Here is a 27,962-nt window from a genome sequence, read left to right on the forward strand (position 1 = left end):
CCGATGCCGAAGATCTTTTGATAAGGCCGTGTCGCTCGCGGGCTCAGAAGCATTGGAATGGGAGGAATGCAGCGAAGAATAAGGCCCAGAAATAAATAAAGATGAAGTGAAACCTGACAATTTTTACCGGTTCAGAAGGCATGATCCATTGATTTCGAAGTGAAAGACATCGGCGCCCGTATTCCACAATGTATCGGCTGAGCAGAAGATTTCGCCGGCGTTTCGGAAAGGACAAGGAGGAGAAGAAAGACAAACATGCTTTGGACTATGTGATCGTCTTACTCGATGGAAGTGACCTCTCATTCAATTTGCACGTAAGTTTCACAAGTTCAAAGATATGCTGTGTGTAAATTAACAATCCAACGCCTTATTTTAGAGCTATTGATGGCGAGGGTCTGAGTTATGGCCACGAGTTTGTCGTTTGGGAATGACCTTGCTGATTTCAACTGTTGAGAATGGTCAATTTCCGTCAAATATAAGCTTATATAACGTACGTTCGGACTTGTTTTGCATGAATGATCTCGCCATAAAGGAATGTTTCCAGAAAAGCTAATATTTGTCAAAGCCCCAGAAAACAGTAGATATTTTGTACGTTTTGGGGATCTATTTTGATGAGATAAGATCGGGCAAAGCAATTGAATATATTTTTATAACTGGTGTACATTGTATTTACAATCCTCGCTGTCTCTGACGTTTGTCGGCTGTATATTATATGTAAGAATTGCTAACGAAGTTGTGTATTAATTTAAAGTTTGAAAACGATATTAAAAGCAAAGCAAAAGAACAGTCAGCAAAATTGGATCAGTTTAAGCTGACCTTTAACGTAAGGAAAGATGTTTTGCGGGGCGTTCCGTAGAAAATTAAAATTTCTTTCGGGATAAGAAGCTTACAATGCACGCCTCCAAACTTGCTAGATGTTCTCGAACTTGCGTGTCGAATGCGTTTGTTCGTTGTTTCTACTTAATTTTATTTTAATTTGCGGATTCGGATGACTTCACAAAGAATATGCTGTTCTGTGAGACAATCTTGCTTCATAGAATGTCAGATTACGGATTTTAACCTTTGGTATAATCCAAATAACATCCGGGAGAGATATCGCCTTTGATGACAGACACAATTTGTGTTAGTCAAATTAAAAGCTTATTAAGGAGGGACAAGATTCCATGGAAATAGCGATCCGACAATAGCATTTTTATTTTGTTTTGCTTTGATTTTATTGTAAACAAATTATTGCAAATGAAAACTTTTAATGAATTGTAAATGCCATTCATGGTATCAGTAACCTAGTTACTTCTGTGATCTTGTCAGTACTTGTCTTATGTGTCTGTCACTACACTTTGTCACTACAAGCTTGACCTCGTTCACAGTTTTGGCTGTCTTGTGACACAATAGTTGTGGTTATACGATTGTTGTCTGGCTTTTCAAAACTAATTCCTTTATCATTTTTCTGTAAAAATTAACCAGGGGGTTAAATTAATGATAATAATAACAATAAAAAAACATTATCAGTGATTAAATTAAAAGATACTGCATGCATGTGGATATTTCTCAACACCAAAAATCATGATGAAGTTAACTTAATTATTGTCTTTTTCTGAACTTTTTCATTAGGTAATGATTATATATACTGTCTAAAAAGTGAAATCTGTGTTGGTTTTGCTCCCGGGGAGGGGGGGGGGGGTACTCACAAAAAAAATTGGATAGGGGTGTGCGGCCCGCTTCCCAAAACCCTCACCCTGTTTATGACCTGACCAAAAATTTTATACCCTATTTATGACTTGATAGTGTCTGGTGAAATTCATTTCAAAAACCCCTGGAGCCCAGTGCGTGACCAGAGCGCATGACAAGCCGTTGCGGAATGTACGCAGTTGCTGTAAACATCATGATGAAGAAGTAGCTTTTTCAAAAACAATGACAACAACAAAAAAAAAACGAATTCAAAACTAGAGTGAAAAAGTCAATACCCTATTTATTACCAAAATGGCGGCAAAATGGCTAAAACTGATACCCTATTTAATTTATGAGCAAGGCGGCTGAAAAACCATACTCTTTGGTGCCGCACATACCTATATAGCCCATAATTATAAGGGAGTACCCCCCACCCCGGGGTTTTGCTGCTCATCACAGTAATCCTAGCTATATTTAGTTGAAATTCAATATCAGTTCATTTGGAGACAGACTTCCTATTCTGGATCAAATTTCCTTTGTGGATCGCTAAGGAGAGCTTAAGAGCTAAAGTGTATGTTTAATTTTCCTTGAATTTTTCCTCCCGTACAAATGTTTATACCTGTGCTGAAACAGCGATGGAACTTTCCAAAGATGAACTTATCTTATCCAGACAAATATTTGTTTTCATCGACTGAGTAACAGCTGATTAGATAAGGTAAATTGACCACCAGAAAGGAACTCGAGAGCTGTCATTTCGAGCGCTACCCTTTGTAAGAGCAAATTAGAGCGGATTCACGCTGATGAAGAAGAGCTAGTACGCTAGAAACAACAGCTCTTGAATCTCTTTACATTGGCCAATTCACCTTAGTTATGAAGTCAGCTGATAAAACTAAATAATTTACAGTGAACTCCTGATAACTCGAACCTTCAAGGGAAATTAAAAAAGGCAAGGTATCAGGAGTTCAGAGAACAAATGACTGGAAATAAGAAAAAAAAAATGGCATTTTACAGTTTTAATTTCTACTCATACAAATGTACATTTTAATCAATTTAATTATAGAGAAGTCATGTGAAAATGGAACAATATTTCTAAATTATAAATCAGAATGCAACATACTAACATGAGACAAGACTAAGCATTAGGCAGCAGGAGAAGACTACAGTAGGTACTGCGAAGTTACCGCGAACAGGCTCCCAAGTGGGGTACAGGGCGAAGAGAAAACTCAAGCGCTGGGTCCTTCTTGTTGCATGTTCATGCAGTTAAATGCAGAAAATCAATTCAATAAACATTGTTAGAGGTCTTTAATAATGATTATTGTTCAAACTTCTTTTTTTTACCTTTTCATTGACAGTCTCTTTTTGTGTGTGCATGTTAAACCGAGTATGTTCCAGCTTGTAAACCACAAGGCAGAGTTTTGTAGATCTGCTGCTCTCTTGAACCCAGTCTTGCTCTTTCCCAGGGCCTGGTTGTTCGAAAACCAATTAACATTAATCCATGATTAAAAGTTAACCGAGGTTTTCTGCTTGCTCATTAGAATTGTTTTTAAACTCTAAGCTAGTGGTAAAGAAAAGTCAACGTCAAAACTGAGGGACAAAAATGTTAATTTTGAAAAATCTTTATTGTTGTGTAATTAAACTCGAACCAAAGTTGTTGTTAATCCAGGATTAGCTTAATCAGGCTTTGCACGACTGGGTCCAGGAGAAGATTGACACATGTCTTAAAAAGAGTGAGGCATTAATAATTTGCAGGTTACAAACTTTAAGTTGGCTTAGTCTGATAAGGCACTAACTACATGTACAGCTGTATGTACTAAGTTCAATTCTTCATTCATTTCTTTAGAAAAAGGCCAAAGGACAAGAGATTATTGATCTTGTTTTCAAGAACCTTGATCTAGTGGAAAAGGACTACTTTGGTCTCCAGTTTATGGACACACACCAAGTCTCAGTATGTTGCATTGTTTGTTCAAAATAAATAATAATAATAATAATAATAGTGTACTTGCTTTTGATTTGAAGTGTTTTTAACTGCATACATACAGTTGGCAGTAGACCTGCATCCTTCAAAAGCTCTTTTATCACTGGACCCTGATAACCTGCAGCTGCATTGGTTTTTAGGATTGGGATCATTGTTCTGTTGTTCATTCTTTTGTCCTCTTGACCAACCACGTAAGACATTGCAAATGGTACAGGTCACCCACAGTTGTATAATTTGTATCATGCACATGTTATTTTATTTGTTTGTTTGTTTATTTATTTACCAGCACTGGTTGGATCCACTGAAAAAAATCAAGAAACAAGTCAGAAGTAAGAGATCCCTGTTTAATCCTTTAAAGTGCATATGACAGAATTTTAATTATTTGCTTTTTCAAATCTTCATGTTGTTCTTGTATCAAAATCGAAAAACGCTTGTCTCACAATTTCACTATTCCTCAGTTGTTTTTCATGTGCAGAGGAAGAAAACTGCGTGGGCAAAAATATGAACGAGATTGTTGAATACTCATCTGAGACATCTCAGGAAAAGAGTCCTAATTAAAAGTGATGAGGTCATAAAAACTAAATTTATGAAATTATGGAATTTTTTCATATGATTGAAAAGAGCATGATGAAAAATGTCTACTTGCCAAAAATCAGCATCTTATTGCGATTTGGGGGCGAGGTATTAGCTCTGTTATGCCCCGATGACTCCATACAAGTCCTTCTAATTTTGCCTCAGTTCCAAACGTTCTGTACTATAATAGACATTTCAATATTAATAGTCATTTTCATTTACCAGTCGAGGAGAAGCCGGCAAATTTCTCCTTTGAATTCTTTCTTACTAGCCAGGTAAATCTCTTATACGAACAGTACTTGATTCGCAGATGTATACTGTATACATGTATCAAAATGTAGATTGTTTTCTTGTTTCCAGTTGGTCCCCCCTTCACCTTGCATTTTAGAGTCAGGTTTTACGCTGCAGATCCACAAGATCTGACCGAAGAACTGACAAGGTAATGTTAGGTCTGCGTGAGTCCCAGGCTTGTGTGTGCCATATGGAAAGTTTTATCATGTTTATGTAAAAGCCCTAAGTTATCTATCCCCACATTGAATTTAACGTGGAACAGCAGCACCTTTCAAAAACTCTATTTTCACTGGACCCTGATAACGCGCGGCTGCATTGTTTTTTCAGGGTTGGGAGCATTCTTCTGTTGTTCGTTCTTTGACCTTTTGACCAACCATATATTAAGATGTTGCATGCGGTGCAAGTCGCCCTACATGAAATCCCGTGAAACATATGGGATGACATTTTTATAGTCTACTAGACTCCGGAATAATTGTTATTAGTATTAATATAGTATTTATTAAATAAATATTTCTTTAATAGTATAAGTAACAAATTTTTAAATTATTATTACTATTAATCTTTTTTTTGGTTGTAACATGAACACACAAGCTATTGCCTGAAACCCATCTTGTATAAATAAATGTTATGGTATCATAAGGTAAGGTATGGTATGGTTAAAGTTGTGTTTCAGTCACTTTGAATTTTCTTTTTTAATTGATAATTAATTTTATACTTTATTGCAGATATCATTTCTTTCTACAAATCAAGCAGGATATCTCCAGAGGAAAGTAAGTCCATATTTGTAGGATAAGTGAAGATATTGATGATTATATTTAACAATAAATTATCCTACAAAATTGCACAGAATATCGCCTGATACTTAGCCTACGAGGCCATAGGTCAAGTGGGCTTAAATTGGGGATGTTCTTCAAGATTGAGCAGGGTAATTGCATTAGTTTTCAACTTATTGATAACAAAGGACAGTTTTATTGCAGAAAACCTGGAGATGATCTTTATTTTGCCATTTGTCTCCCGACACAAGAGATTATGTATATGTATTGCAGGTTATATTTTGACTATAGACGATGAATACTCAGTGCACCATGGCCATATTTGAGCAGTGTTACAATGTGTTGAATAATAACTATTGTATTAAAATGAACATGATGTAGTCTTAATTAAAAAGTTATGTGCTGTTGGTTTAAAATTTTGATAAATATTAAAGTTTTTAAATTACTGGTATTTGTAAATATGATTTGAGATACCTTATGCCTTCATCCTTTTCACTTTGCAGACTTGAGGTCCCATTAAAGATTGGTGTGGACTTGACAGCGTACAGTTTACAGTGTAAGTTGCAAATGAGTTTGAAGCACACAAAACATTTCTCTCGTTAATATGCACTATCAAGTTTTTTGCTGGAAGGGTCTTCATGCCTCATTAAAAAATCCCCGTAATCTTTTTTTTTTGGTTAATTAAGGACAGTGCCTACTAATACCGAAGTATTTTTGTGCGGTTTATGACTTTCAGGAAAAGCAGATCTTAGCAAGGGCTGTTGGAATCCAAAAAGAAAATTGGGGGTAACCATGCATTTTTCAGAGATAACTAAGCAATAATAATTATCTCTAAAAAGTGCCAAAATATAAAGCAATGTATGGGATTTTTTTCCTAAATTGAAGCTTAATTATCTCTGAAAAATGCATGGTTACCCCCAATTTTCTTTTGAGAAACCAAAAGCACTTGCTAAGGTCTGCTTTCTCCGTATAGTTTAAAACCGCGCAAAAATATCCCTGTATTAGCAGGCACCACCCATAGGAAACCCAAGTATCTCGAGGTGCGTAGAACATATGCGCAGTAACAAGAGTAGGCACCATCCTTAATTGCTTTATTTTCTTTAGCTCCTAATCAAAATGTTGAACATGTGGAATAGAGTAATGCCTGTTCTTTAACAGTGCGACTACTGTTACTGGGGGTCACAATCAAAACCCAAGATTTTGGAATTATTCACTGATCTGATTGGCCAGTTTTAAGTGACCCCGATAATAGTAGTCACAGTGCAAGTTCAACAACATTCGATTCTTGAACAAGAAAAGAAACCCTCAAGTAATTGCCTTATTTTCACCCTTGCAGCACATCTTGGAGATTTTGAACCTGAACTTCATGAGCCATCAACTGAATACATCACAGAATTCAAGTTCATTCCTAACCAGGTACACCCAACTTCAATTGGTTTTTCTTTTTTCTGGTTCAGTGCATTACTAAACAAACCCACAAATCAAAATGTACTGACAGTAAGTGTAAAATTAATTTAATCATAAAAGCTCAAAGATTGTTAATCCTAAGTTATCTAATAAAATCCAGACTCCACTCCCTTTTAAGTCAGATTTTTTCCTAAGTTGTATTTGTTATCAGTTGCCAGGCGTAGGATTGTTCAAAGTTCAAAAACTTCAAAAACTTCAAAGCCTAACTGAGTGGGGTATTGTCATCATGATGACCTTCTGTAACCTTAGGATAACCCTAAACACAAATCCTAACCCCAGCTAATTAAACACTTATTAAACTATATGCAATCCAAATCTATTCCACATTCATAGGACCCATTATTTATTCATTAAAAAAATTGAATTATAATTCCTTACAGCAAAATAAAACCCACTTTTAATAATTATTAATGCTTGTCTTGTTTTATGTATTGCAGACAAAAGAGTTGGAGAAAGAGATTAAAAAGAAGCATCAAGCCCTTACGTAAGTTGGCTGTTCCCCTCTTTGGAATGGTCACCTCCTCAACAACATCACTATACATACTGTACCTGCCAACTCTCACGCCTTAGACTTGAGTCTCATGCCTGTGGGTTGAAAACTTCCATCTCATGCCAGCTCATTCTGAGCTGACCTGAATCTGTAAACTCAAACCATGAATAAATGAAAAATAAAAAAATAAGAGTAAATAACGATACTTTCCCCAAAATCTCTGGTTTTTGAAAGGCCGTGTGGAGCATATTAATCATTTTCTTGAAAACTTCAGAATTATCCAGAATGTCTTTAGAAATCTTCGGAAGTCTTTGGAAGCCTTCAGAAACCTTTGGACATAGTTGTGTTGTCTTCAAAAATCCTAGAACTCCAAGGGTAAAAATCTCATGTCTTTGAGTCAGAAAAATTTGGCAGTTATATGGTCACTTCCTCAACAACATTATTACTAAAAAGATTTTTACAGAGATCATTTTTTATTTCCTCTAGTGGTTTAAATCCAGCTGAGTGTGAAGTTAGCTTTCTCAAGGTTATAAAGAACATGGATTTTTATGGCATTGACATGCATCATGTTGTGGTAAGCAATGTATAATTCACTGTAAGTTGTGGTTGTACATACATGTTATCTGTTCACAAAGATTTCCTTTAAAAATAACTTTCCAGTTTTTAAACTCTATCCAATACGCACACAATATTTACTGATATTTGGCCTTTTTCAATATGTCACCAATATATTTTAAGTGGTGACATGAGCCCACTCTTCAATCATTTTTAACTTCTGAGAATTTTTAGAACTTATTTGTCCCGAGTCATGTGTTATTTATGAGGCTGAAGCTTTTTATATTTTAAAATTATTTTAAATGAAATAGATAATAAGAACACGTTGTAAATTCTCGGAAAAAATTTCTGAGCCCCCTGCAGGAATCCAACCCACGACCTTCCAATAACTAGTCTGGATGCTCTAAAGTTTGGTTTTGAAAATAATTGGGTAATTTTGAATTTGTTTTTTGAAAATGTTTCAGGGGGAGAATAAAGTTGAGTGCCAGCTTGGCTTGACTCCGCGGGGAATTTGGTTCATCAAAGAAAAGGAGAAGAAGGCACTGTTTGCTTGGTAAGTGAAGATAAATTTATAATGATTTGGTCCTCCTTAATTAATAGTATTCAGTTTTTCTTTGCTTTTCATAAAGTCATTTAGCGCTCTATTTGTTTTCAATCCTTTAGGCCAAAGATTACCAAAATAGCTTTCAAGAAAAACAGGTTTCTGCTGGAGTACAGGGAGGTATGAAATCCAATTGTTCTTTGTTGATGTCGATAGAAAGTGGCTTTTTTTTTGTTTGACATGCCGTTATAATCGATTTAAGTATTCTTCAAAAACTCATTAACAATTCATAAGCCCATTGACCTATCAAATGGTCGATAAAACATCACGTGCAGTGGTTTTAAAACCCGATAAAACCTCCGCCTTGTTAGTATGCGGTGTTAAATGTCTTTCTCGTATGCTGATTTCCAACGTTCACAAAAGCATCATTGTTATGAACTCTCTTGACACACGCTTTCGAAGCCCTTCAAAATTCTCGCAGCACGTGTTTTATCGGGTCTATAACCACTCGGCTGCTGCTCGTGTTTTCAACATTACATTAATTGTGAACTTAAACACTTTCGTATAATTAATTAATCCTCTAGACAAGCTGTTTACATTTTTTTTTTGCCCTCACAGGACCGAAGACACCCTGAAAATTTCACCTACAATTGTCCCAGTTCACATGATGCAAAGCATCTTTGGAAGAGTGCCATTGAACACCACACATTCTTCAGGTATGTTAGTTTGTATGTTAGTGTTTGCTTTTATCAACAGGGTTTTGAAGGTGTCAGCAGGAGATTTCGCCCCATTTTAGTTCGCCCCCATTTCAAGTTCGACCCCTACGTCTCTCTGCCGGCGGAGAGAAGCGACAGCCGGAAATTCGTCTGTGTTCGCTGGCTATACGTGTATCGGTCCGTCCCCAATTTTAACCAGTGATTTCTTTGCTATCAAGTTGATGGAAAATATAAAAACAAAAGCACAAAATAAGAGATGATGACTAATCTCTTAATCCACATAATAAGCAGTCGCTCTTTTATCTTAAAATTTTATGTAGTCAAGTATCCTTATCGTGTTACCTTCCCATAAATTTCTCGATGTTCGTTCAAAGCGCTTTTCAGAGGCTTATTTTTTAGAGAGCACTTTTTTTTTGAAGGTGGGGGGAGGGTGGGTGGTCCCTTGCCCGATGTAGAACTTTCGAATCTGGGAGACTGGAACAGATTGTTGAACATTTATATTTTTTTATATTTTAAAATCATGATTCCAGAGCAGGAAAACAAGATTTTTGATTCCATTTGTGAATTGGTGGGAGAGCCGTTAAATTCCATATTTTGCAAGAATCCATGTTAGTATCAAACAAACAGTACTCAGACAGATGAATGCCTTTTTTTACGTGCAGTTAATTATTGAAACTGGGTTATAACTTGTTGGTTTTCTTTTCCACAGACTTGTTAAAACAACCAACAAGCCGGCAAGAACATCAAGTTTCTTAAGATTTGGATCCCGATACAGATTTAGGTCTGTATAAATGTCTAAACATTGGAGTGTTTCTTGCCGTATTTGTACTAGCATTACAGAGTTTATACAAACGCTGAACTCTGAGTCTTATATCTGATAATGGAGTTTGTGAAGTATTGATTTAGATTTAGGAAGTGTATGCTTGAGATTCTGAACGTTCTTTTCTTGGAGTCCAAAGGCGGAAAACTTCTCGCGATAATCGGTCATCCGCGCTGATCAATTCCAAACTTCAACACCCCGCCTCCCCTCCCCCTGGCAAACCCTGGTCGATTGGCTTGTTCAAGTCCCTTCAAGAACAAACAGAAGCCCCCAATTCAGCAAAACAACCGTGAAATTGGCAATTGGCAATGTTCCTTCGGTCGTGCGGTCGTGCAGATATTCGGTTGTGTCTGTTCACTTTGCCTTGTGCCATCGGGGCGTCTTGTCTGGTCATTAAGTTAGTCATTCAGTGTCCTATGTGGTTCCGGCATTGTGTTCATTCTTCTTTCCGTTTGTCTGTCTCTTCCGTACTTTCGTACGGGTCCTGCCTCCTCCGCCAGTTCTACTGGTGGCACGGCTCCGGCTTACTCAAAATCCTATCATGGGCTCATACATAAAATTTAACCAATAACATTTACCAACTAAAAGCTGTATTAAAACATTACGAAGAAGTTCCTTCATGTTTTAATACCCGTGGCTGTCTTGCTACAGAGAAAGACTTCTTCTTTCTCCGATCTGACACAAACAAAAAACCAAAAAGCAAGAAACTAATGCTTCCCTAACGTTTTGTTCTTCGTTCACAAAGGCGAAATCCTGTCCTTAAAAAACTTCTTAACTCCCCAAACAAGAAAAAACCTTACGGGTATATTCAGCTACACCAAAAGATAAATCCGATTCAGATTCTCCACCCCTCCCAGGTAAAATCTCCCACTTCCCGGGCACGGTACACGGTCAAATGTCCGGGGTATGCCCGTGGGGGCGTGGGGGAGGGGGGGGGGGGTTTGAAGGCTCGAATTGATCGGCGCGTTACTAAATGAACCTTGCCAGCCATTGCTCTAACTCGAATTGTAAAAGTTGCTCAAACTTAATTAACGTCTTTGATTTGTTTTTACTTTGAGAAGTGAATTCATTTGATATGGAGTATTTTGTGTTTTGACCAAAACCAACCAAATTCCTATGGTATGATTTCGTTTAAAAAGTCGAAGTTAACATCCAATTTTGTGTTGATTTGCAGTGGAAGAACAGAACACCAAGCGCAAAGAGATGCTCGAATGAGCGCCAGAAAATCCCACAAAATTCAGAGGTATTGAACACGTTGAGAGATTATTCTGTGTTGCAATCTCCTGAGCCCTTTTCAAGCTAACAAAACCTGCCTAATCATTAGCCCTGCACCTTTCAAAAGCTCTATTTTCACTGGACCCTGATAACCTGCAGCTGCATTGTTTTTTTAGGATTGGGAACATTGTTCAGTTGTTCGTTCTTTTGTCCTCTCGACCAACCATGTTAGACGTTGAAAACGGCGCAAGTCGCCTTTGCTTAATTAAAAATCTATACGTAGTGTCTCAATGGCTTATTTACAGATGACAATCGATTTTACCCTCAGTTTTATTTTAAAGGCGTACACCTCTTAAACTAAAATGTATTATATGCTGTTTGTACACTTAAAATATTTGGTTTGTTGCCAGACATGGTTAAAAATCGAAAGGGTTAAAAGTTGACACTGGCTTTGAAAACTATAATAGTCACATTTATTGTATATTTTAAAGCGTGGCGTTTCCAGGCATATAAAAAACTTCAAGAATTTGCAAGAACATATCACGATTGGTTCGCTATTGTTAAATACTCTCATCAAGAATAAAAAAAAAAAAACGTTTATTGCATTTTTATTCAATAGACATATAACACCAGGGAGGCGGTTAGTCATTTACATTCTTAGCTGAAGAAAGTTACAGCAGCTAGTGAAACATCCTGTTACAGTTTTTAAACGCAGTGTAAACTTTTAATTAACCCTTTGGATTTGTTTGTATGTTTATAAGGTTGATTTACCACAATTTTCGACAACTTATCTGTGCTCGAATTACTTTCAACTCGGCTGAAATTTGACGTATTAGTCAAATGGGCCCAAGGATCTGAGGAATGAAAACTTGCCAAATTGTAAGTGACAAATTCAAACCTCGTGCAGCTTTCGCAAGGATTAATTTATCAGTTCAGTCGATAACAGTGGCAAAATTCGTTGGTGCGTTTAAGGTAATTTTCTATAGTTAATTTATTCAAAATTTTGTATCAGTGTACGTTAAGGTGCAAAAATCTCGTTGTTATTGAAAGAGAGGTGTTACGTTGCCGTAGAGTTTAAACAGGTGGGCTACGCTTCCAAGACATTGAGCCAAAGCTGATTTGCATGAATGTTTTCCTCAGGGCGACAAGCGAAAGATTTTCAAGAAGACCTACAGTAGGTGAGTTGCTAAATGACAAGTTAAAAGATGATATATATTTACGGTGAAAGGAGAATTTAGGTCAATGAGAAGTAAAATAACGTCTCTCTCTTTGTGCCACTGGCCACAAAACCCGGGCTCGAATCCCAAACTCGATCCAACACATATTTCAAGGTTGTTGTGGTTTTCTTCCATGCGTCACAAGTCTTTCTTTCATCGTGTTCTCCCGATTTCCACTTTTTACAATAACAAGCTTTTTTAAATCCTGTTTGCTCTGGGGTTTCAGGACTGCACATTTGTGATTCGTTCATCGGCTGTTACTTCAAACCCACGTTTTAAAGGAAGACGATTTAGTTAATTAAAATTTTATTTCCTCCATTTTTCTCGTGAATAATTAGCTTGCGAGGGGCAGATTTTCTCAAGTTCACGTGTTTCGCTTTTTGTAAAGTGGGAAATACTTACCACATAAATAAAATCTTGTATTTAACGACGGCTTAGAATTCTTGCATGCAAATCGTCGTATTATAATTTCAATTTTCAAAGTGAATAACGGCTTGTATGGCCGTATTCCTCCAAAGGGTACTTACTATATCGTGATCGTGCTAATCACTCTTTTTATTTATTTTTTTAATTGAGTTCTCAGAGAATTCCGTTCATATTCTGACGAACTTAAAGGTACCAGGAAATCAGTTTTTGTTTTTGTCGCGGTTGTCGCTGCATCTTAAGCGCACATACAACAACAAACAAACCTTAGTACAATTCAATCATGTACTCAAGAAAAGTACATTCGTTCAGTCAATGGCGTGTTCTTGGTCACTCGAAACAAAGTCCTTTTAACCAAACCGCAACTTGAACGCTTTCTGCGTGTGACGTGCGTATAAATAGTTGGCTTTGTTTGAAACTCATATCCGACAGTAGTTGGCAAAAGTGCATCGATGCCAGGGTTTGAGTTCACTCGACTGATACGCAACTTGTTGTTTTTCGTTTCTCATTTGTTTGCTGTTGTTTGCTATATGCGGTATTTACTTCACACTTGGACGAGAAAAAGGGTTTCTTCTGATTAAAGTCACCGCTTAATTTAACTTTTAACTCTTGTTAAGCAATATTTTAATGAGTGAGACAGCAATTGCTGTTTTGCCCTCAGTATGGCTGTTGTGTTACAAATTTATCTGAACGCTTAACGAAACGTGTTCATTGCTTCTTATCTGTTTACTTGATCTCTTTGATGGACTCACTACGAAACTGTTCTTGGAATCTGCAATGTATCTTCTTCTGAAACGTACAGTGTTGTTTACAATTTGGTTTTAACATATTCGTTTGAAAGCTTTTCTCCCTCTCTGTTCAAAGTTCTTTTCACGAACTTGTCATAAACGTATTCGTAGGCTCGACGAATCAGGCAAAGTGAAGATTTCGCTTTTTTCGCGTCTTTCACAAGAAAAATGCTAAATTCGAACACTTCCTATGATGGTGAGTTGTCTAACCTTTTTCCAACGTTTCAAATCTGCCTTGATGATTAACACTCTGTAACACACTTCTACACCCTTCCATTTTATATTTGTACTATAATTTGGCAAGAGCTTCAAGTTCTTTCCCTTGCTCTATTGCCAATTCTCATGCGCTCTGTAATCAAATTTGTACCGTTTCAAATTTTATGGTTATAGTTCGTTTAACTTGTCCGTGATGTTGTTTATTATACTGTTTCTTACTGCTGGGGCCATGGAAGGTATTGAGCAATACTTTGCTGGAGGCTGTTTGTTATGCTGCTGACCATTCAGATTTCCTGAACAGTACATTTATTCTGCGCTGTACAAGGTGGTTCTAACGTTTGAGTCAGTGGATGAAATTTCAAGTGTAACCATTCAAATGAAAGCTACCGAGCAGTACTTTCCTGGGGTGCTGTTTATTATGCTGTACAAGGTGGTTCTAAACTTTTGAGTCTGGATGAAATCCTAAAGTGTGACCATTCAAATGAAAGCTACTGAGCAGTACTTCCCTGTGGTGCTGTTTATTATGCTGTACAAGGTGGTTCAAACGTTTGAGTCTGTGAATGAAATCCTAAAGTGTGACCATTCAAATGTAAGCTACTGAGCAGTACTTTTCTGTGGTGCTGTTTATTATGCTGTACAAGGTGGTTCAAACGTTTGAGTCTGTGAATGAAATCCTAAAGTGTGACCATTCAAATGTAAGCTACTGAGTAGTACTTTTCTGTGGTGCTGTTTATTATGCTGTACAAGGTGGTTCAAACGTTTGAGTCTGTGAATGAAATCCTAAAGTGTGACCATTCAAATGAAAGCTGGTGAACGTTCTAGTGGTTTAGTCTTTCTTCCCCATGTTTCAACCGTTGAAAGTTTCATAAAAAGTGACGCGTTTTGCACTTTCTAAAGAAGGTAAATATATTAACCTTGTAATATGCGTTGTTTGCAGGCTATATTCGCGTCGGCTCTAGAGTGTGGGGCAAGGCTCTGAATGGCGACTACTACAAAGGAGTAGTAACTGGACTGGGAGAAATGCTTCATATTAAGTTTGATAATGGAGACACCATTGCGCATGACAGGACCGACCCGGAATGCGTCGTGTTTGATCAGACGCCAGAAGTTAACGATTTGGAAATTGGTAAGGGAGCTTCTCAAACTCGTTAATTTACAAGCGTTTAAACTGATTGCGTTGCCAGCAGAAAGTTAACCTACGAGAGTCGTTTCATGGGAACGCGAACACTGCGCGAAAGGATGGCTACGGAGAAGTGTTAAAGGGGCAGTATCATGGGAGATATCATGATTTGGGGCAAAAATTCACTAAATTTAAACTTTGAAAGAAATATTAATAGTGATTCTACTGAGACGAAAGGTTGAACCAATATGTAGTACAAACGATTTTTAGTGCTTTGCAACAGCGAAAATTGGTATCGTCGGCCCGACATTCTGCCGGCGAAAATATCCGTGGATAGTTTCTTTGCATTCTGATGGTCTGTTAATGAAATTTTGGTCATTATATCTTGGCTGCTATCAACCGAATAGCGTCTTTTCGATTTTCAATGTGTTACTAAAAATAGCGTGATACTGTCTTGTTTCTCCAGGGACTCGGGTGATCGCTCATTGGCCGAGCCTTCCCGCCAAACTGGCAGGGAAAGTGATTGGCATTGAGCATGGAAAGTACTATGTGGAATATGACGACGGTGACAAGCATCACAACACTATTGACCAACTCAGGATTCTCAAACCGCCCCTGTATTTTGGTAAGCTTACTTTGGTTCCTGCGTTATCGCGAGAAAAATCGCACATGGGTAACACGCTAGAGTGAAACGAAAGAAATATTCATTTCATATTTTGTTTTATTTTTGACACGACTTCACAAACGTGTAGCTTTTGCTTCTCATCGAGTCATCGTGTATGAAGGTTGATTGATTAATTGCTGGATTGATTGATTGCTGGATTGATTGATTGCTGGATTGATTGATTGATTGATTGATTGATTGATTGATTGATTGATTGATTGATTGATTGATTGAATAGCCAATCAGAACCAACAACAGTCTTTAGGAACCCAGCTAAGTCAAGATTGTGCTGTAGGGCTATTGCTATAGGGCTATTGTCGAGTTCTGATTGGATGTTTAATGTAACTATTGTCGTCAATTACGCTGAAGCGCGCTGCAGCCCATCTTCAACAATAGAAAATTTTAGAATCCGTGGAATGCTCTGGTACTATAATACACGAATACACAGGAATAGATTGGATGTTTCATTTTCTAAGAATACTTCCTTAGTTAGACCCCCACCACGGCTTGACGTGAAGAGTTAATACAGATCGTCTATGAAGAATGCGAGAAACAAAAGGTCTTATTTGTGAATTATAGTCTTTGTTGTTTCGTCATTTCTATTCCAATAGTTTAACAACTAGAACGGGGAGTGAATAATTATAAATCATTGTACTGCAAATAAAAGCATTATTGTAGGCGAGTCTGGGTTTGAACTCCAGCTGTGTATATAACGGCTTTGTTTTTCAATAATTTTAGTTTTTCTTTTCAGACGTACAGCAATTACTTCCAAATAGTCATAACCGACTTTTGAACTCAGAAACCGCACTATCTATTTTTGCACGGGTCTTTCCGGTTCATAACTTTAAACGTTCGCCCAAGAAGTCTTAATTCGCCGTTAGTTTTTCCGGCTACAGTAATTTATGGTTTACGTTCGAAAGATAATCAGCTTCTTGCCCGACATATACCTTCAAATAAGAGCGCTTGGACTCGTTGTGAACGAAGTTAAAGGGGCTGGATCACCTATTTTTTGTGTCACTTTAAATGCCAAAATACATATTTGAATCGACGTAATCGTCAAAATAATGTTTCAATTTTGTGGACAATATCCCTATTACATGTAGGGTACAGGAACTGGTATTAATTTTGTTTCGCTGCGGATGGCTTGGATGGAAATGGATAGCGACCAATTTTTTCAAGTTCTTCCTGTGTAGAGGAAACGCAAAAACCTGATTATAGCTTGATCTTTCTTCGGAGAAATCGCGTAATATTTTCTTCACGGTGCTCTAACAGCAATTTCACATTATAGAAGGTTTTTTTTAGTCAAATATTTGAGTGGTTTGACGAAATACAACAAAATCGCCGTTGAGATGTTTTGTTTAAATTTTTATTGTATAACAGGCGTTAGCGACGTCAGAACAACTTACATAAGAGATATATCTGTCAAAACATGTGGATTTTATTTCAGCCCCAAGACTGTTAGCCTTTTAAACCTTTAATTCTGTTATGCTGAAGTAGAATAAGCTTTATACTTCCTTGGATTACTTTAACGGTTCCTGTCACGCCGGAAATAAATTCTTTTATCTTCAGTCTGTTGGTTGAAGTTAGTTTGTTCTGCAAGCTTGGTCAAGGCTAATTTTAAACTGTTCTAAATTATTCTGAAATCGAATTTTTTTTCTTGAATCTTTCAACAGATTTGTTTTAACGACTTTATTTTAGCTGAAAAATGTTCTGAGATCACCGCCGAAATTTTGGTTGAATTTCAGCGTTAGATGCAAAATGAGGACTGAATACTGAACTTCCACACTTCTCGCAGAATGTGTCGTCGTCTGCTTGTGTTAATACAGAATCTTTAAAAACAGGGACGAATGCCAGATAAAGGCGTTTTCTCCGTTTTAAATATTTCGGGAATTTTCTCTATCGCTATAAATCATTCATTATTGCCTCGGGGAATCCCGCATTTAAATATTGCAGTCACGCTGGAAACTCGTGCTATTTCTAAGAATTTTCCTTTCAATTGTACAAAAACAAGTCGTGAATACTGGAATTGTAATTTTAAGGAAATTTTTTTTATTGGGAGAGTATCAAACGGTGAGTTATTTGTGGTGGTATCGATTTAAGAGCAAATTGTGATAATTTTTAGCTCAATGTACTCGAGTCACTGAAGCTTAGAAGGTCTAAGAAGTGCGAAGAATGTTTATTATTTACACTACGTCATGCATGTGCTTATTTATTTCAAGTCAATTCTTAGAAAAGCACATTTGTTTTAGTGGGAACTGGAACCGGTGGCGGCTGAACACCTCTCGAAAGTTTTCATTGCATGGCATTTTCTCTTGCTGGTCACAGACAACTGCAATTATCAGACATGAAATTTTCACGCCCGAGAACCGATTTTGGCCGGACTTTAGACAACTTTTTCGAAGGTTTGTCCTTACGCTAACCTTGTAAATTTTACATTTCCCTTTGTGATTCATTGGCAGGTTTGTCTCGCTTATTTAATATTATTATAACGTTTTGTTTTGGTAAGTGTCTAAGATGTGAATTATCTGGTGTAGTTAGAAAGCAATATTTAGTTTTTGCCTATGCTAAGGTTTTGTGTTTGAAATACTTGAATTTCGTTTGAAAAGCATAACCTGTTGACGGATTTTGTTGTTGATAATGATATGCGCGAAGCGGATTAAGGAAGTTGTCATTCACACTTTTAACTTTCTGTCAAATCATTGTAACTTTTTGGTGATATCTGTGAGACAGTGCAAACGTTGACGCAAGCTGTGTATTTATCAACATTTACTAAGTTTTATCATATCGACAGTTGTTATATGGTTAGCGAACACGCGCGGAAGTCATCAATTAAACAGGCGTGCTGTATATAAAGAATGAAACTAGCAGAAAGCTATTATGTTTCTCATTTCATTTCGTCGTCAGGCTATGTTAAAATTGTCGTATTTCTAAAAAGTTCAAGTTTTGTGCGAGTCGTAAAAAGCCATTAAAAGCCAATTTGATGTGTAAAACAAACAATGATATTGCACGTGGAAAGTCTAGAATTGTTAAATGTAACATCGATTATTTATGAATTTGTGCTGAGATGTTTTGGAAACAAAAATTCAAGCATTGGCGGTGTATCCATTGGTTTTGCTTAAAATTCTTAAAATTTTCATTGTCCATTACAACTTGAATCAGTTTTCAGTTTCGAAAACCGTGGTACGGGAAAAGTTTCGTTATCGCATTGTTGGGTGAGAAAATTTCGCTCTAAATTTTGCGGCTGTGGAGGAAATCCTAATATGAGGCCATTCAAATAAAAGCTACTGAGCAGTATTTTCCTGTGGTGCTGGTTATTATGCTGTACAAGGTGGTTCTAACTTTTGAGTCTGTGGATGAAATCCTGAGGTGTGACCATTTATCTGAAAGCTATTAAGAACAGTACTTTCCTGCGGTGCTGGTGTAAGGTATCTCTTTCCGTTTTGAGTCCGCGAATGAAATTCGAAAGTGTGATCATTCAAATGATAGCTCAGCGGTTGTGAAAATGAAATCCTAAAGCCTGTTAACACAAAGGAAAGCTGTAAAATTTCGCAGTACTTTTCTGTTTTAATAATATTTGATCTAGATTTTGTTTTCCAATTATTTAATTTAGGAAGATTGCCAATTTTCTTTTCAGCTAATTATAACCATTGCGAGTTGAATTTTTTTATCATGGAAGATGGCGTGTTGCTCATCAAGATTCCAGAATTTTCGACAAGAGAAAAAGTCCTTGAGCCGTGCATCGTAATATACGAAAGTTTGATGCCGAAAACTTTACTTTCATTCTATTCTCCACCCACAGTTTTCCGGCTTTCATTTCTACTCTCGAGAGGATCACGCCCTCGTAATAACTTCCTGAGTAGAGAAAAGAAAGCGGAATATTGGGTTAGTCGTCGCGACTAGTTAATTTTTTCCACAAGTTCCTATTTAAAAAGAATAGTTTCGAGGTAACCTTTTTAAATTTACTCTGAAACAAAGCAAAATAACGTCAAATGACTACCTTCCTTGAAAAACCGCTCGTATTTATAAAATGTCGCTGTGAAAAGAAAATAGGGTAATTTTGTATAATGGCAAACAATGTTACTTGCGTGCAACAGCAAAAAGTCACTCATCGGCGATATTGGTGCAGCGTTTTTAGGATCAGGCAACTTGAAGAGGCAGCGCGTTTCATCACAATATCCAATACCAAGAAGGGAGATAAAAAGCGCATGCATTTATGTTTTTATATAGTTTGAAGTTTTCTTTTCATGGTCAAACACGTTCCTAGTGACGATTGGTCTGTTATTTTTCTACGGGGCATTATAACGTTCATGACGCGCGAACTCGCGCGAAAACATCTCTTCTGTTTCGCGTGTACTCCCGGTGGAGGATTTTCGCGTGTGGTCGCGTGTTTCACCCACTGTCAATACTATCCTGAGAGAAATGAGAGGCTACTTTGTAGTCTAGTTCTGAGTGTTTCTAGCTTGCTAAGTTGCGGTATTTTTTGCTAAAAGGAAACGTTTGAGTTGCACACCCGCGAATACGACACGCACTGGGAACTTAACGGCCTTTAGCGAAATTAGCCATAACTGTGTACGCACGCAATGAAAGTGTTTTGGTGGGTTTTTAAAGCCAAAGCAAAGGATGAAAATCGCCAAAGTTTCACCGGTTTGAAACATTCAGATTGTGGAGAGTAAACTGAGTAAGACGGCATTCGAGGAAGAAGTTTTGAGAACCAATAAACAAAAAAAGGAAGCTACAATTGTAGGTTCAATCTCGTTTCCAGGATCTCTCCTCTTCCCCTCTCTGTTCGCTCTCAGGAAACAGAGAGACCCTGGAACGAGCTTACGAGAAGACCACTTCATGAACCTCTTCTTCGCTTTACGAAGTCAGCAAAGTCTATTTCTAAGTTAGTTCGCCTAAACTGTACAACTAGACAATCTTCTTTCAAATTCCAATTCGATCTGGATTATTGTCAAGCACTTTATCATGAGCCTCTGGCTTGGGAGATTGTGGAAGGTCTCCCCTTGTTATGGGCATTAAATGAATTACTTTATCTACTTAACTTTCTGTTTGTTTAATTAGAAGTAGCAGTGAGGAGAAGATCATTTTGAAAAGATTTGCATTTGAATGCTTTCCCGTGCATGTGCCTCTATTGTTATTAATAATAAGCTTGAGAAGCTGGTTTAAGTAGCGTCAGGTAAATACAATACCAGAAAGATATTACAATCGAATCTGACGATACCAGTCACTTTAAAGTGGGGTGATCACTTATTGCTTTCCTAAAGAAACTGTGGTGCTCCGTCGGTGGGGAGTAGAAACGATTGTTTGGTTTATCAACAGAGTTAGTAACTAAAGGTAAATTAACCTTTGTGTTCTGGTATATTTTCTGCTTTTTCTGGCTCGGTTTTCTGGGTCTTTACTTCCGCTAGGTCAGGGCAACAGTCGCAATTTATCGCCCGCCGAAAATTGAAAACTATTGACGATTGTGATTTCGTTTGACCAGGACTTTTGTAGTTACTTAAAAATTTTGCGGTATGACTCGCGTTCACTTTGATCAATAGGGAGTTTTAGCAACGACGACGCCGACGGCAACGAGCAAAAAGCAATAGGCTTAATGGGCTTAATAGTCAAACAACAACTCTGCACATGCATTACACTTTTTTGGTTCATTTCTTTGCCGTCACTGCACGACTAGGACTGATGGGACGTTTTATGGAGGACGTAAACATACAAAGACGAATTTCTCTTTCTCTTTCTTAACTTGGGTGCGGTCTCCAAGGATTCGACCCCAGGAAATTTCACCTACATGTGACATTTAAAGCGAGATAAAAAAAAAACCGCGACGACGTTTGAAAAAACGCGAATCATCATCATCATTTATTTGCCTTTCTAAAAGAAAAATTCATTCAATTTACAAGTCAAGGTAATGGCGAGGAGACCTCAAGAAACCACCAGGCTTATAAGAGAGGCCACCTCGGCTGTCATTAATAAACAGAAAATATGGTGCTGCGTAAGTGCGGCTTAGTCAATTCATGATTTTACAGATAAAAACTGCAACATTTTTTCCTTAAAGATGACAAAAACTAGATGAAGAATAATTGAGACGGAGTTCCAGATTTTGGGACCTTGGTAAAGAACTGTAAATTGCTTAAGATTTGTGCGACAAGAATGCGATCGGTAGTGGTTGGCTGTTCTGGTGCCATAATTATGCACTTGGCTACTTGTTAAAAATAAATAGTGATGTTTTCGCTGTCGTCGCCGTTGCCGTCGCTAAAGCTCCCCAATGTCAAATTCGCACGCAAGTTGCAGCAATTTTTTTTGCTGTTTACTGTTTGGCCATCCGTTAGGCCGCACTAAGGTTGTATTGACAACTTTTTTTGCATCTTTTAGGTCCTGGCTCCATGAGAAATCGTCGAGGTGTTAGGAAAACGGAATCGATGAAAGTCACAAGTCTCACAGGGAAGGCGGTCATTACAACCGAGCTCCCCAAACGATCGAATTCTAATGGCCATGTTAGACCCGAGAACGGTCCCAGAAACGAGAAACTGCCGTCAAATTCGTCCGTTGATGGTGCCACGTATCTGCCCTCTACGTCCGAAGTCGCGAAGAACGACGACAAAAAGTTTTCGGAATCGCTCGGAGCTTCAAACGAGCCTATCGCAAGCGTTGAGAAGAAAGCGAACGTCTCCGACGGGCTTCCGGATGATCGGCCGAAGAATCTTCACATGAGATCTGCCTCGCTGCCTGCTAATGTACGAGCAACGTACTCGAAGGAAGCGAAGGGTGCGTCTTCTCCGAAAACAGATAAGAAAGCCACGCGTAACAAGTCGTTCGCTGGGGTGACGAAAACGTCGATGGCGAAGAAAGCTCCACTTGAGATCTTCTCCCTACCCGAAACGGACGTAGACTCAGGCATATCGGTAGCGTGCGAAAGGCCGTCAACGGGTCGAGCATCCAAACGTAATCTTCGCATTCTGGATCTTATGAAAAACACGGACGTCAAGGAGGAAGGTAAAAAGGAGAAGCCCAACAAAAGGAAACCCAAAGATGAAAGACTGCGCGTCAAATTACCAAGCGAAAAGACATCCGGGAAACGCAGTCCCAATCTCGCTCGTCCTGACATCCGGGTTCCTCCGAACGCCCCTTACGCTCCGAATTACTTGGAAACGGATCTTGACGACGAACGCGGTAAACGAGGGAATTACCTTGTAGATATGCAACGAAGCTTCCATGTGTTCATCCCGAATGCCAGGAGCAAGATGGATACCAGCAAGCGGCTCACCTACTTTGCAGGCTGTTCTGCTTCAGATGAAAAGCTGCTTCGAGATAGAAACACGCGGGAAAAGAGGTTAGGGTTATTTGCTCGTTTTAAGGACGGTGCCTACTTTTGTTACTGCGCAGACGTTCTGCGCATCAGGAGATACTCGGGTTTCCTATGGGTGGTGCCTACTAATACAGGGATATTTTTGTGCGGTTTAAAACTATTCAGAGAAAGCAGAACTCAGCAAGTGCTCTTGGTATCCAAAATGAACTTTGGGGGAAACCATGCATTTTTCAGAGATAATAAAGCTTCAATTTGGTAGAAAACGCCGTACATTGCTTTGTATTTTACTGCCTTTTAGAATAATTGTGCGCTAATTATCTCTAAAAAATGCGTGGTTACACCCAGTTTTCTTTTTGAATTCCAACAGCCCTTGCAAAGATTTGCTTTTCCCGCATAGTCATAAACCGCGCGAAAGTACTTCGGTATTAGTAGGCACCGTCCTTAAAGGGTATATTGTGATTAAAAGGTTAATTCAGGTTCTACAATAACCAAGTTCAGTGTTTTCTTTTCATAGTTCGGCAATACCTAACAACAACAATTTATTCGAACCAACAAAGAAAGAAATTACAATTAATTGTGACGTAAGGTAGTTCTCTCCTAGCAGTAGATAATTCAGTATTAAAAACTGGATCATTGTGTAATGCAATTCCAGGGATTTTATTGGCTTAGCGGCCTTAGTATATGAGCCATTTTACCATGCCCGTGTAATAGCGACCATTGTTGGATATGAGATGATTATAGCCAACTCGAAGGTGCGCGCCTCATTGGCTATCTATCATCTCATATCCAACGCGCGCTCGTAGAATAATTAACAATTATACCATGCCCGCGAAATAGCGGCCGTTAAACTGTCTACTGGTCTTTCTTGCAAAATGAACACACCAAGTTGTAACAAATATTTCCTGGTTGTTTTTAATAAAACAATTATTTCCCTCACGCCTGTTAGATATGGGATGATTATAACCAACTATCTATCATCTCATGTCCAACACTTCCTCGAGGAATAAATGTTAAATTACAGTGGCGGTTAATAAATTTGTTCTTCTTTTTTTTTTTTTGTAGGAAACGAAGCTCTCTCCCTGACTTGCGAACCTTTTTCAACCAAAATGAAGACGCTGATAATCTTCAGAGGTACGTGTATTTACAGTCAATTATCACATGTTGATTCGTTGAGATTGTTTGTTTTTTTTATCAACTACCTCATCATGTTTGCTTGTTTGTTCTCTCCAGGAATGAAAATAGATTGTCAAGAAAAAACAAAACGCATTCTCTGAATGATCTCGCGAAAATGTAAGTCTTCCGTAACGATAAATAGTAAAACAACCGTCTTCCACGTGTGATCAATTGCACGAAGCGCGCGGGGATCCACGCTGTCGGTGCTTCGCGCCTTTCGATTGATTTAAGAGAGAAAAAAGCGGCTCTTTTGCAGTCTAGAGGGTCAGTTGAAATATGAATACTAACTGAATATGGTAAAGATATAAAAGAGAGAAAGAAGACCAGATTTCAAGGACTAACGAAGGACTCTGGGGATAGTAGATATTAGTAATTGTTGTTATAATTACGTTACGTCATATACTCATTGTAATTATTGTCATATTGTATCTCTCCAGGTCACCTTCGAACTCCAAGCAGACGCCACTGCATATTGACAACCTATTCACAGCAAAAGAAAATCGAGTAGGTTGCGTTTAATCTTCAGGATTTGTCCCTTGTTCAATTCTCACGGCAGAAATCTGATTTTGGCGTATGTTGTCCCAAACCTGATGAAATAATGTCGGACTGACTTGAGTTTATTCCAATTTTTTACAGGCTGATTCGCCTTTGTTCACGCCATCCTTGGAACAGAGCGCTTCCAGCAACAAACTAGTTCAAGTGACTGACTTGTAACGTCACAGCTGCGACGCGTCACGCAAGCTACGGTCTTGTAACGCTATTGCCATGAAATGTCACGCAAGTCCTTTAGCCCTGACGGTCTGTGATGTAAATTATCGACTCCATGCAAGCTGGCGACGTAATGAACCATTTTTAAAACATAACTAGTTTCTTTTTAATTTGTACAGTAAAATTATTTTAAATCGATACTAACTGAATGTCAAAACCCAGACTTCCATTCTGTTCTAATAATCATAAAATATTCTTATAATCATGTTATCTGTTAAGCATCATCTTAATTTTTTAAGCATTGTTTTGAATTTATTTAGTTCTACTGTACTAGGACTGAAAAGATACGAGCTCTCGTGTAGTTTGTCGTGTGAAGAACAGTTTTCAATTAAGCGTCTTCAAACTAAAAGACACCGCCGATAGCGATACCAAATACTGCATTTCACCGATACTCAGGTTTCCTTGAAAAATATCGCTACTTCCGAGAAATATCGGCTGTTTGGATTCCGTCCGATACTCTCCACGTGACTGCTCACTTGAATATCTAAAGGCTGTTTTAGTGCTTAAAACCATTATTTTTCCGTTTTGTATGTGTCGTTGTATTGAGCTTTAAGGAAGTATCACAAAATTAGTGTTAAACAGTTGCTAGGGCTGTGTTTTTTGTTTAAAGTTTACGGACCATAGAGTGTTAGTGTAAGGTGTTTTTAGAGTGTAGGTGATATCATCACAGAGTAGTCTTGGATGATGACGTCACGATATCGGTATCGAATATTGATATCGAAAAAAATACCAAATATCGGTTAATGTCTTACTGGTATCGGATCGATTTTAAAAAACTGGTATCGGCCACTCTTGCTTAAAACCTATACCGAAATAGTACTAGCCAATCGTAACCGACGCAACGACACAGTGAACCAATCAGCACTCAACGCAAATTCATGTAATTGATTGCAAGCGCGGGAAAAGGCGTGCGACAAGAAACATTCGTTTTGGTTTTTCATTTAATAAGTGGAAAATCAAGATTTTCTTCTAGAAACTGGATTATAAGGGCCCAGGAAGCCGCCTTTGGGCATTTTAAAGGGCCTTTCTCAAAAGGGTGCCCGGTGTGGCACCCATGAGATTTTCAAACCGAAATGCAGAATATAATCCAGAAAAAAATGCGAGCTTTGCATATTGAACAATGTCACTACAGCTACAAAACTAATTGAAATACTTCGTGAATTTTTAATTTCTTCCAATTTGGGGCGATTTACCTTTAACCTGAGAACTATTTTGACTATATTACTCTCAATCCAATTGTATTAGAACTCCTTTTGACTTTATTTTTTCTTCTGCAACTCCTGGAATCTTAGACGAAATTCCTTCCCATCTGTTCCTCTTCTCATTTTTTGTAATGCAATATCTGTCTTTGCACTATTTAAAGCTGCATGTCAACTCTGGAAAATTGTATACAAAGCTGGCGAGAGATTGTTTTAAGCTGAAGTTTTATTTGTTAGTTAGCTAAAACGGGAGTTAGCTGGAGTTTTAGTCGTTAAATCAGGTCAAATATTGTTCAGCAACAATGACTTAGTATGTAGAAAGAACGACATTGATATGCGAATAAGTTAAATGACTAATAGTTTTCCTTAAGGGAATCTGTATACCATGACGGTAAATGGTAACTAATTTATCAAATAAAAGCATTTTAAAAACAATCTACAGCGTGTGTCTGAAGGAACCCACCTCAACCGCTGTCAAATGAAAAAAATAAGAAAAGACCGTTAAAGATAACGTTTTCACCTTCAGAGCTTAAAGCTGATTAGTCTGAGACTTCCCCTAGACATTTTACGATATATTCAAAACTAATTAATAATTCATAAGCCCATTGACGTATCAAATGGTCGATAAAACATCATGTGCAGTGGTTTTTAAAACCCGATAAAACCTCCTCCCTATTAGTATGCGGTGTTTAATGTTTTTCTCGTATGCTTATTTCCAACGTTCAGGAAAGCATCATTGTTAAAAACTCTCTTGACACACGCTTTTCCAGGAATGTTTTTGAAACCGTTAAAAAAAACTCGCAGCACATGTTTTATCAGGTCTAACACCACTCTGCTGCACCTCGTGGTTTTAAATCCCGATAAAACACTCCTGGTCGTGTTTTAAACGTAAGTTTTTGATGATTATGATCGTGGATTCACATAGTGTCTCTCCCCAGTCTCACTCTCCTTATATACACTCTTTCCAGGCCTTTTGTTTGAAGACTGTGCTCATTCGTTGACAGTAAACACGATTCAAATCAAGTACACCTTTTCAACTCCTGCCAAAATGACACAAACATTTGTCTCTGTCTTCCTTAAACTACCGTGCGCGTGTAGTTGTGGTACCGTTGCAGCCTTTATTGCCGTCAAACTAGCCTGCGAACGCAGATATACCGTCCAACGTATCAAAAGATAAAAAAAAGCTGATAAGTTTTTAGTCAGTCTGTGAGTTTACAAGCTTTTTTAGAATAGAGCGGTCTCCAATTGAGTGTCGTAAAACCAAAACCAACGTAATTACGCTGGCCAATCGCAACAGACGTAAACAAGACAACGGGCCAATCAGAATTCGAAGCAAATACATGTAACTGGCGCCAAGCGCGGGAAAACGCGTGCGGCGAAAACACGATTGGTTTTGGTTTGGATTCCCCTTGGTTGAGAAAATGGCGCGAGTTTGGTTAGCCAATCACAGGGCGTAGTAATGCAAAACCAAAGCAAGCGCGGAATTACTGTCGACACTCAATTGAAAACCGCTCTATTGTAAAAAAAGTTTCAGGAGTAAATTATTAATTTATTTGGTAAACTCACAGACTAACGAAACACCTCTCAAAGTAAAAACTTTATATTTTACGGAATTTTCTTACGTTTGACTGCTATAAAGTTGCGGCCTAATTTGCATAAGGAGAGAAATCTAAATCTAAATCCATGATACTGTGCAAAACCTTCCTAACACCTGACGGGATATCAGGGAACTTATGCAGCGACGACTGCAACGCCAACGAAAACGTCACCTGAAAATGTAACTTTATTTCAACTGTGCTGTTTCGCGATCATTTCAACTCATTCAACTTTCTTCAGAAACGGCGAACTACCCAGGAACCAAATTGGTAGGAGTGATTTTTTACGAGGATGATCTACGAGGATCAAAATCTCACCCTTGTGCATGCATATGCTCACGTTCTACACAAAACCTTGCATTTGGTTGAAAATATTTCACGTTGTTGTTCTGCAGAGGATAGCAAACAAATG

General features: G+C 38.0%; 1 protein-coding gene across 1 annotated transcript; it reads left to right on the top strand.

Moving 5' to 3' along the window:
- Nucleotides 1-39: 39 nt before the first annotated feature.
- LOC146474102 (uncharacterized) lies at nt 40-26,390 on the top strand. Its single transcript, XM_085117373.1, has 22 exons — nt 40-314; nt 3,509-3,613; nt 3,930-3,972; nt 4,577-4,655; nt 5,233-5,277; nt 5,784-5,836; nt 6,617-6,696; nt 7,185-7,231; nt 7,724-7,811; nt 8,257-8,345; nt 8,456-8,513; nt 8,952-9,049; nt 9,759-9,830; nt 11,044-11,112; nt 12,225-12,262; nt 14,666-14,854; nt 15,315-15,473; nt 21,882-22,839; nt 23,878-23,946; nt 24,046-24,105; nt 24,426-24,492; nt 24,625-26,390. Exons 1-22 carry the CDS (start codon nt 189-191, stop codon nt 24,700-24,702), a joined length of 2,670 nt encoding a protein of 889 aa, XP_084973499.1. The 5' UTR covers nt 40-188; the 3' UTR covers nt 24,703-26,390.
- Nucleotides 26,391-27,962: the final 1,572 nt, after the last annotated feature.

This window comes from Pavona decussata, unplaced genomic scaffold, assembly GCF_977016875.1.
Source record: "Pavona decussata unplaced genomic scaffold, jaPavDecu1.1 SCAFFOLD_91, whole genome shotgun sequence".
Classification (NCBI taxonomy): domain Eukaryota; kingdom Metazoa; phylum Cnidaria; class Anthozoa; order Scleractinia; family Agariciidae; genus Pavona; species Pavona decussata.